Source organism: Rosa rugosa, chromosome 5 (assembly GCF_958449725.1).
Source record: "Rosa rugosa chromosome 5, drRosRugo1.1, whole genome shotgun sequence".
Lineage (NCBI taxonomy): Eukaryota > Viridiplantae > Streptophyta > Magnoliopsida > Rosales > Rosaceae > Rosa > Rosa rugosa.
The window spans coordinates 11,594,275-11,605,084 of NC_084824.1; the positions used below are offsets into that span (position 1 = coordinate 11,594,275).

Here is a 10,810-nt window from a genome sequence, read left to right on the forward strand (position 1 = left end):
ACCCATTATCACTATCCATGGATTCCTCAAGCTTTCTGTGTCCTAATTTCCACTCATTTCTTTTGAATTCCAAAACTTGCAGTTTGCAAATCTGCAAATTTGCAAGACAAAAATGGCCACGGCCCTCAAGGCTGTTTATGTCTCAGACGTTCCCAATGTCGACCAAGTCTCGGAAATTAATGCTGCATTGGCCCTAATCAAAGCTCCATGGTCAGCGCAAGGTCAAAAATTTGAATGGATCAAATACATCCTTTTTAGCTGGAGGTTGCTAATTGTGTAGAAATGAATTATTTTTCGGTTTTTGTGAGTAGGTGTGAATGGTCATGATGAAGGCGTAGAAACTAAATGCGGATTCAAATGGCCAAAGTTTGTGGTGATGGGACACAGAGGCAGCGGAATGAACATGTTGCAATCATCTGATGACAGAATGAAATCCATCAAAGAGAACTCAATTCGCTCCTTCAACTCTGCCGCTAAATTCCCTATCGATTACATTGAATTTGATGTTCAAGTACTAATTATTGTGTCTCTTCATTTTCATCATTTCTGTTCTGCTTTCTTGCTCTTCATGTTGGTTGAGCGAAAAACCCTTCTGTGTAGGTGACCAAAGATGACTGTCCAGTCATTTTTCATGACAACTTTATCGCTACCGAGGAGAATGTTAGTTCTATAAATCCTACATATCTTTGTTTTCGGTTTGCGGGACTGTGACTGTGCAGTGAGAATGTTTACCTGAATTGTAATTTGATTTCAGGGTGTTCTAGTTGAGAAAAGAGTTACAGACATTACTTTGCCAGAATTTCTTTCATATGGACCCCAGAAAGAACTTGGAAAGGTAATCATCAATGTTGATATTTTCATTTTCAAATTGCCAATCTTTGCTTATGTTGATGTTCTATTAACAGAAGTAGTACATTGTGATCAATATTTGTCCAGGCAGGAATCCCTATGTTTAGAAAAACCAAAGAGGGGACAATTTTTGAGTGGAAGGTGGAGAAGGATGACCCCCTATGCACGTTGCAAGATGTGTTTGAGAAAGTCGACCACTCTATGGGTTTCAATATAGAACTGAAGTTTGATGATCAGTTTGTGTACAATGAGAAACAACACCAACATGTTCTTGAAGTAGTCTTGCAGGTATCCATTTAGTCCGATAAGAAACTTGGCTTGTTTTACAGCACAATTTCTCAATGTTCATCTGTTGGGGTAAAACATGAAAGTTTGTGTATTTGAGTCTCTTTTTAATTGTTCATCCAGTATAGCCTTGTCCTTGTATGCATTAGAATAATTTGACCTATTATACAGACAGACAGTAAGAATAACTTCTATAACTTTTTGAGCAGGTAATAAACAAGTATGCGAAGGATAGACCAATCATGTTTTCGAGCTTTCAGCCTGATATAGTGCTGTTGATCAGAAAAATGCAGAGCACCTATCCAGTAAGATCACCTTCTATTCCATATGCCCTCTTAGGTGGAAAAAAAAATTAAAAAATCTGCGCAAAGATTGAACGAGCCATTTTCATCGGTGTTCGAATTCACTTTGTCAAAACTGTCATTTCTCCAGGTATATTTCCTCACCAATGGAGGGTCCGAAATATACAAAGATGTTAGAAGGAACTCTTTGGAAGAGGCAATTAAGGTGTGTATGGCTGGCGGTTTGCAAGGAGTTGTGTCAGAAGCGAGAGCTATCTTGAGAGATCCGAATGCAGTAACCAGGATTAAAGACTCCAACCTTTCCCTTCTAACCTATGGCCAATTAAAGTAAGCTCTAACTGCTTTCTTTAGAGTTTTTCATTTTTCCGGTAAAGAACTTGTCCGATTAATAATGGGATTCATGTGGACTTTGCAGTAATGTGCCAGAGAAAGTTTACATGCAACATCTGATGGGTGTTGAGGGAGTGATTGTTGATCTGGTAGGAGAGATCACCCAGGCAGTTTCTGATCCAAACAACTGATCTAGGAATTGAGGGCAGATGCATGAACTTGAACTCGAACTTTTGTTCTGTTGGGGGCTGATACCAGAGTTGATGCAACATTGCCAATCCTAGAGGAGCAAACTTGTGTATTATATAGTAGCATTAATCTTACGTCAAAATTTAGTTGTATTAAAATGGTTTCCTTTTAGGAAACCGAGTTCCGAGTTCAATTTTAGTTCGCAAAACAGATGATCGATCTCCTAACTTGTTAACAGAAGATGTAAATTTGGCCCTTTGATCCTCTTTTAAAAAAAAATAAAAAAAAGATGTAAATTTGGAGACTGGGAAAATTTCTAAAAAAGAAGGGGGAAAAAAAAAAAAACAATTCTCTGGGATGTGTTTGTTATTTCCGTTATTTCAGTTTAGTGAACCGTGAACCGCCTTATAAAAACCCTTTACCCCTAGCCCAAGCAATTATGTCCCAGTTTGTTTTCTCAGCCAAATTCATTTCTTGAATTCCAAAGCTTGCAATTTACGTTTTTACAAATACGAAATCACAAATGGCTCTCAAGGCGCTTCAGCTCTGCTTGTTTCCCAAGCTTCTCCAAGTCCAAGAATATCCCACATTACCCTTCTTCTGCTCGCCATTGATGACTGAAGGTCAGAATCCTAGTGATCCATTACACTCTCTGCATTCTTCTTCTAATTTTCAAGAAAGATTTTGATTCTGGGTTTTGGGGTTTTGTGAATAGGTGAGAATGATGAAGGTGAAGAAAGAAAATGCAGACACAAATGGCCGAAGTTGGTATTGATAGGACACAGAGGAAATGGAATGAACATGCTGCAGTCCTCTGATATCAGAATGAGAGGAATCAGAGAGAACTCAATCCTCTCCTTCAATACTGCTGCTCAATTCCCAATTGATTTTGTTGAGTTTGACGTTCAGGTAAGCATAATCTTTGTACTTCTTTTGGGTCCCCAATTTCTAAACAAAATCAAGAATCATGATGCACCTTCATGCATTTGATCACAGTTTTTTTTCTTAGTAGTATTGCTTTTACTGTAAGCAGAATTTACTTTTGTAGGTGACGGAAGATGACTGTCCAGTAATTTTTCATGACAACTTTATCGTCAGTGAGGACAATGTTAGTTGGTTCTTGGTCGATCTCTCTAAACCCATAAGTTCTTGATTTAATCTGCTTATTTTCATTAGTGTAATATCAAATCTGAACGTATGTGATATGTTGTGTGGAATTTGGTTTCAGGGTGTTTTCATTGAGAAGAGAGTTACAGACCTTAAGCTACCAGAATTTCTTTCCTATGGACCCCAGAAACAGCTTGGAGAGGTCATCATCAATGTCGATTTGTTCGTTTTCGTATTGATTATTTTTGTATCCGTGGATGTTCTGTAGACTAATATAATTCGATGAATTTTCAGGTGAAAATGCCTCTGTTCAGAAAAATGAAAGATGGAACATTTTTTGAGTGGAAGGTGGAAAAGGATGCCCCCCTATGCACATTGCAAGAGGCGTTTGAGAAAGTCGAGCATTCGCTGGGATTTAATATGGAATTGAAGTTTGATGATCACATAGTCTACACAGAGAGACAGCTTAAGCATGTTCTTCAAGTAATCTTGCAGGTAACAATGCTTGTTTTTTACTCTATATATAGTCTATATGTGTAACAGTTGTTGTCTTAAGGTTCACTTATTGGAAGAACACAAATCGAAATTGGGTATTTCAACCTCTTTCTTCTGCAATGTTCAATACTTCAATACATATAGGTGATTTCACTAAATTGTTAAAATGGATTGAAATTGAAACTGGATTTTCAACCTCTTTGTTATACAATGTTGAACATAAAGGTGGTAATTTAATTTTACTGAAAATTGTTTGAAACAGGTGGTAAATGAGTATGCAAAGGGCAGACCAATCTTCTTTTCAACCTTTCAGCCTGATGCTGCTCTTTTGATAAGAAAAATGCAGAGCAGATACCCTGTAAGTAGATCACCTTTCATGCAAACTTGGTGTTTTGAATAGATAGAACGATTTCGCAGTGACTGGCTTGTTATTCTATATACTTATTATCTCCAGGTATATTTTCTCACTGAAGGAGGGTCTCAAAGGTATGCTGATGCTAGAAAGAACTCTTTGGAAGAAGCAGTTAAGGTGTGCTTGGCAGGTGGTTTGCAAGGCATTGTTTCAGAAGTGAGTGCTATCTTGGGAAATCCAGAAGCTGTAACCAGGATTCAAGGGAAAAAACTCCACCTGTTAACTTACGGCCAACTAAAGTAAGCTCATGTTTCTTTCCTGAATTTCTGTGATCATAATTCCGAATAATTTTTTCATATAATGGTTGCATAGTGCATACTATGCCTCTTGACAACCAGTTATACGTTGGTCATCAGATGTGAGTAAGTGCTTGTATACACGTTGTATGCAAGAATTTCCCAAGAACTCATTGATCTGACAATGAATTATATGCCTGTGCACTTGCAGTAATATTGTAAATGCTGTGTACATGCAACTTCAGATGGGTGTAGACGGAGTGATTGTTGACCTTGTTCAAGAGATCACAGAGGCAGTTTGTGACTGAGTAGTACATGAATTCTCACAGTAGAACCGAAACTTTCTCTTTACTAGCTAGAGCCTAGAGGTTATACCAGATTTAGGGCAACATTGAATTAGGCCATACAGTCATACAAGCAGCCCAAATTGACAAGTAGAAACTATATCCTGTCCTGTGCATGTATAGAGAGATGCACAAGATGAGTACTGTACTGAGATCAATTGATCAACATGGATTACAGAAGTTCAGAATTGAATGACTAGTTTCAATTTCTGTTCGAGTAGAGGTGATGTTATTCTCAAGTCTAAACCATTGATGAATGCAGCATTTTGTATGCTCAATCCACATTAAGAAATGAAAAGAGTATGCAGTATTATCGTTTTCAGACTATTGAAGGTTAAACCTAGTAACTTGGAACTTGGAATGTATATGCAATCTGTTCTCCTAACCAAGTAGGCTTCAAACCAAAGGAAAATCAAGTAGGCCTCATACTCCTAGCAACTAAGCTCACAAATTCCACCCATTCAATATGTGCAGTAGTTTTTCCCTATTTCAAGTTCCAGTAGAAAAGTGCTTATCCTAGGCGGTGCACAGGCCCAAATGTGTGCTGGACTGCAAGCCTCATGCACAACTGCATTGAGCCGTAATCCACTCACTGCCTTGTGCTCGAGGCCATATTTCGGTTATTGTTTGTGCTTGGGTTGGGCCTCATTGTTTGTGCTTGGGCCTTTTGTCCAGGCGGGAGCCCGTCTACATTTCAAACCCGGCCCCCAAAGTGCATCACTTTAGAGGTTAAAAATAGTAACTTGGCACTAAATTTTCCGTGTTTTAACTAATAAAAGTGGTTATCCTAGAGCTCATGGAAACCTGGAATAAAGTTAAAAGCAGGAAGACGATGTGAGTTTGCTTCTGGAAGGAGAATATATACCTTGAAAGTTTCGTAGAATGAGGACTATAGACGTACGTACGTATCTTTACATGGAGTGATCAGGGTGATATTATCAAGTGGGCCAAATTGGTTTCACATGCCCAAAAAAGACACCCATCTTTGCTGCCATTTCAATGGATGAGCCTTTTGAGGAAGTTTCATTGTTCCACACAAAGCTTTACGATTCGATTCCAACTTGGCAGCTCAAAGCAAGAAAGGTACGTACGTCTCAATCCCCCTATCATGTACGATATACACATACATACAAGATTGTCGTGAATGCAAGTGGACAAGTCGTTATACAATGGAGTTAAAGAGTTTAACACCATTATTTGCTAGTTTTAATTAGGAAATCACGACATTCGAAACTACATGTCATCGGACATGCATACATTATATTTGTCCATACATATCTAAAAACTCACTTTATTTAACTTTTTGAATATTTATATACGCACAACACTATACTATCGAACCTTCTACCGTACTGATCAATATAAATATCTTTTGTTCTTCATCCTTAAATATTATAATAGTATATACTTATCAGTATATATAGCTTAGCCACATGATTAAGATATAGCTTGTCATATATATTCATTCAAGATATAGCAATTATATGACTGCTACTTGTAACCTAAGAATCTATCTATTTGAAGGTATTTGGGGTGTTGTTTTAATCATGTTGGTCAAGTCCCAAAACCTTGCACTTAAAATTGCTTGCTGATAAGTGAAGAAAAACAGCTATAGATTCTTCTGTTTGATGCTAGCAGCCAGCTTACATATATCCTTAATTGTAAAACCTAATTGATCTCATGGCCGATACGAAATAACTTGCTTCAGGCTGGTTAACAATTTGGGTTAGCTTTAAAATGAAGGAAAATGATCCGTCTCAATCAAACTCTAAAATATATTATGCAGGAATTCATATGAAGGAAGTAACCAAATGATCTCCGTAAGCCAATTTGCACTATTAAACAATAGCTGGGTCAACTTTGAAATCAATCTATGGCGACTCCTTGAAATATAATTAAGAAAATTAGACTCTCAAGTCTTCACCCTTTGTTCTAGAAATTCATATATTGGTTTATATTCATTTATGAAACATATGTGTATGTCACTTGCCTATATTACAAGCGATTGCTTGCTGCGTATTTTTTTAGTATCGTGAAATGAGATCACTCATCTATTTTTCTTCTGGGAGAAATTGAGTTTTTTTTTTTAATATCGTGCTCCTCATTGGACAACATGAAACCCTAATCTTGCATATATAATAGGGGCACTTTTCATGTATATAAAAATTCACTCTGTCGCTGTACTGAGACAGCACTAATTAGAAAATGGGAAATGATGGCCTATAAAGAAAAGAGCACACATAATACTAAAATGATTGACATAAAGGGGAGGAGCAAGCATTATTTTCTTCTTCCACATCAAATTTCCCTTTTGAACTACTCTTTCCGGCTAGTAATTAAGTACAAAAACTACTTCCAATGCTTTGCTTTATTTTAACACTTAAGTGGCACATTGAAGACGGTAAAATTAAGAAGATTATTCTTGCATACTCACGGCGCTTATTAGCAACTTTTGGATTAGTTACTATTCACTACTTTTTTATATTTATTTCCACTCTCTGGGTTACTGGCACAGTTTCCAAACTGACCTGGATCACTCTGGATCAGTTTGTAGGTCACGAAACTGATCCAGAGGGTGGAAATAAACATAAAAAAGCAATGAATGGTATCTGACCTAGTGACCCAACGGGTGAAGTTGTTTAGGACAAGTAAAACTTGCAGCAACTTGGATTTAAATAAACTGATCAATCTATTATGAACCCAACAAAGGAAAAACCCTAAATTCTTCTAATGCTTTGCGTTTCCTTCAAAGTAATCCCTTTTTATTGGGTTCTCCAAAACCAAGTTTCAAACTTTCTCTTCTCCATTCATGTGAACTTGTAAGCTTTATGGCCAATTCATTAGTCAAAACGGCATTGGTGTACACATTAGGATGCTTGCAACGAAAGAAAACCCTAAAGAGATGAATTCCCACAAAAGTAAAAAGACCCAGGAAGAAGAGGAAGAAGAAGAAGTAAACCCAAGCCAACCCCACAACCCCAAAATTTTTTAAAAACATAAAAGGTTTTTCTTTTCTGATTTATAAGCACAGAAAAGAATGAGAGTATAGGTAGCTAGGTTTAGAGGAGGAGGAGGAAGCAGAAAAGGGTTTTCCAGTGAGCAACATATTTTACTCGAAACACAATAATTGCAGCCTTTGACGTTTCTTTCTTACTACTTAAAACCCTCTTCAACACCCACACGCAACCTCCTTTGACCCCTCCATCTTCTTCATTTCAATAAGAAAACCCCAAAAACCAAAACCAAACAAAACCCTCAAGCCAAAAACAAAAAAATCACAGCCGCAATTTGCTTACGAAACCCCAACTCAAACTATTCTTCCTTCCTTTTCTTTCACTTATTTACTCAAGTTGGCTTTTTCCCACGTTGCTTGTGCGGATCTCTAATACTTGTTTTTGGGTTTCTAGGTAGAGAGAATTTGAACTGTTTTTTTTTTTTACAATTACGTTTTTAGAGAGAAATAATTTAAACTGTTTTTCATTCATAATTATGTGTTTAGAAAGAGATAACTCAAACGATTCTTCATTTATAATTACGTTTCAGAAAACTCAAACAATTATTCATTCACAATTATGGTGAGAAATTTCACAAACTAATTTGATCTCGATAGAGTTTTAATAATCAAATTTGAATTTATATGAGGAGAAAAAATGAAAAAGGGTTGCCCACCTCCATACGTAGTCAAGCTTTTCTGGATTTGTCAATGTTTGAGGCTCCGGTTTAACGAGACCTCTCAACCGTCCCACGTTACGTCCACTTCGACTTTTTCATTATGCCCCAACTACCCCTGCTGGGTCAGATGTACTACGACGACTGCCACTGCCATTCCGGCCGGCCGCCTGCCTTTAATTAATGTAGTTAATTAATTTTCAACTGAAAATATCTCGGTGGTTTCTTTTTTAAGTGCATTCAGTGCAGCAGTCACTCTAATAATGGTTCTTGCTTATGTTGGATGAGTGCTCCAAGCTCTTAAATTTTTTTTTTATAGTACTTTTGTTGCTTGGCAGGGTGAATGACTCTGGTATTTATTTTGTACAACATTGATATTTGATAGCATGGCGTACTATGAAGAACAATGACCGGACTGATAGATAAAACAATCAAAATCATAATTGTGGGAGAACTTTGAAGAGTTTCTCTGATTTTACTGTGTGTGTGATAAATTGACTATGTTATTCTCTGTGTTTTATTTAGATTGTAATTGTACTAATGTGTTTAAATGTTACAATTTTTATTCTCTGTGTTTGACAATCTTAATTTTTTTGTCATCTTCCGTTTTGATATCACACTTGTGTGAGTAAATAGTTGATTACGTGATTATTTTCATAACTCCAACGTCTAGTCCACCTTTAGATAATTAGATTCGAAAAATCTAACTAGAATGTAAGGGGAACACGTTTGATTTTGAACCCCAATAGTAGAAAAACATACCCATGTTGCAAGGATCGCAATAGGCTAAAGTAGAATATCACGGCAAAAATTACATTCTCACCAAAACACAGAGATACTAAAATACAATTTTCTCAATGATAATTGTGAACGGGGCGGTACGTATGTCTTTTTGTTACCATGAAAAAAAAAAAAAAAAAAAGGTGGTAATTGTGTTGGTTAAAATTTGGTTAGTGTAAAAAGGGCAGGAGCGTCATTTCGGGGAAAGGAGATTCGTGAGACGTTCTCTTCTAAAATTTGCATCTGATCCGAAATAGTGAGACAAGAAGATTGAGGAAATCTTGAAATGGGGTATCGCCTGAAGGTGGCATCTTTGTCACTTAGCCTAAATCCGACGTGGGTGCCCGTCATTTTGGAGGCATGTAGGTCCCTGACCTTTATTCCCTCACCCACCCCCACGAGCCATTACTCCCCCCAATTACCAAAATGCCCTTCTCTAATTTCCAACGGATTTTTCTTTTAAATTTCCAACCAAGAAAAAAATTGTGAAAAAAAAAACAGAAGAGAAAAAAAGATGCCAATGGACCAATGGGCAATGGTGATGATACGAAACGCAACGCAAGCAGTATCTTTCTTTCTTCTGCATGATATGTTTGATACGAAATATTCAACATAGTTCAACACGCATCCCTATGCGTGTACCCCATATATAAGGTCCATCTCATTAAATTTGAGACCAAAATTTGGTGCATCAAACACAAGTTTTGGTTCCCTTCGTGACTAAAAAGTTATAAAAAATAAAAAATAATTAATGGGTCATAAAAAAAAAAAACTTTTAATGAAAAAAATAAATAAACTTTAAAAGAGAGTTTTATTTTTTATTTTTTTTCCTAAGATTACATACGACGAGTTTTTTATCAACATTTCTAGCCGTCAGATTATTTGATCCTTATAGAACACTTTGTGACAACTAGTTTTCTCGCCGATCTTTTGTTATGAGCCTCCAATTATTTGGAGTAAACGAGAAAATGTCTTATATATTCATTTTAATTGCCTATACATATTTCCTCTCATTCTTCACTAGCAATGGTCACGGACGTCGTGGTGAGTTCTTATGTGAAGTTTAGGACAAAATGGTTCATTTTCTTATGAACTCGATTAGATAGTTAGGTCTTAAGATCGATATCACGATTGTTCTAGTATCACTTTTGAAAGGATGCTTGTAATCAGGTTGAACTATGACCTCAATGAATTATGGATCGCTCTGAAAGTTTTATTTTGCTAGTTCTCTTGTTACACCATCGATTCACTGCATTTTGCAATTTCAAAATTAAATGTAGCTCAAAATAACTATAGGGAAGTGTCAATGTTGTGATATTTGGTTGGCATGTCCTATTATGACCTCATCAAGCTCTGATTTCTTTTTTCTGTGGATCAGTGATGTGTGTGGGATGGTTTCAAACATTTTTTTGCCACTATCATTACTACAATTTGATTTCATATTGGGAAAAGCTATCGTAGGCTAGTAATTGAATAATTGAGAGCTAATTTAGGAGGTGAGTATATTTTTTAAGTATGAGAACATTTCATTGATTATGTGATACTTAATTAATGATTTTCTATTGTTATGTCTATTTTTAACTTGTTAGGTCAACAAATAAAATGAGTTGCATTGTGTTCTTTTGTATTCTTTTTTTTATTGAATTTGGATTATTCATTAGAAGTTTTAGACACAAGCGTTTCCTTGTGATGTTGGTTCTGCATTCCGATTGATCTACATTATCTTTGTTTTTGTTTGAGAGAATATTACACACTATAACAAAGTTCGATAGAATCAAAACTCGAGTTACTGATGTAACTAATACTTCCAAC

The 10,810-nt window shown here is 36.3% G+C and overlaps 2 protein-coding genes across 2 annotated transcripts; both read left to right on the top strand.

Moving 5' to 3' along the window:
• LOC133709032 (glycerophosphodiester phosphodiesterase GDPD3-like) lies at nucleotides 1-2,122 on the top strand. The gene is made up of 8 exons (XM_062134632.1): nucleotides 1-221; nucleotides 312-511; nucleotides 601-660; nucleotides 755-835; nucleotides 937-1,137; nucleotides 1,344-1,439; nucleotides 1,567-1,763; nucleotides 1,852-2,122. The coding sequence occupies exons 1-8, from the start codon at nucleotides 113-115 to the stop codon at nucleotides 1,955-1,957; spliced, it is 1,050 nt and encodes a 349-aa protein (XP_061990616.1). The 5' UTR covers nucleotides 1-112; the 3' UTR covers nucleotides 1,958-2,122.
• A 253-nt stretch (nucleotides 2,123-2,375) lies between these two features.
• Nucleotides 2,376-4,212, top strand: LOC133709034 (glycerophosphodiester phosphodiesterase GDPD3-like). Its single transcript, XM_062134634.1, has 7 exons — nucleotides 2,376-2,578; nucleotides 2,671-2,864; nucleotides 3,004-3,063; nucleotides 3,184-3,264; nucleotides 3,357-3,557; nucleotides 3,820-3,915; nucleotides 4,012-4,212. The coding sequence occupies exons 1-7, from the start codon at nucleotides 2,479-2,481 to the stop codon at nucleotides 4,210-4,212; spliced, it is 933 nt and encodes a 310-aa protein (XP_061990618.1). The 5' UTR covers nucleotides 2,376-2,478.
• The last annotated feature ends 6,598 nt before the right edge of the window (nucleotides 4,213-10,810 follow it).

Coding starts and splice junctions, on each gene's coding strand:
- LOC133709032 (XM_062134632.1), top strand. CDS start 113: ATGGCCACGGCCCTCAAGGCTGTTTATGTCTCAGACGTTCCCAATGTC. Junction 1,138..1,343: donor TTCTTGAAGTAGTCTTGCAG/GTATCCATTTAG, acceptor CTTTTTGAGCAG/GTAATAAACAAGTATGCGAA. Junction 1,764..1,851: donor CTAACCTATGGCCAATTAAA/GTAAGCTCTAAC, acceptor TGGACTTTGCAG/TAATGTGCCAGAGAAAGTTT.
- LOC133709034 (XM_062134634.1), top strand. CDS start 2,479: ATGGCTCTCAAGGCGCTTCAGCTCTGCTTGTTTCCCAAGCTTCTCCAA. Junction 2,865..3,003: donor TTGTTGAGTTTGACGTTCAG/GTAAGCATAATC, acceptor TTACTTTTGTAG/GTGACGGAAGATGACTGTCC. Junction 3,558..3,819: donor TTCTTCAAGTAATCTTGCAG/GTAACAATGCTT, acceptor TGTTTGAAACAG/GTGGTAAATGAGTATGCAAA.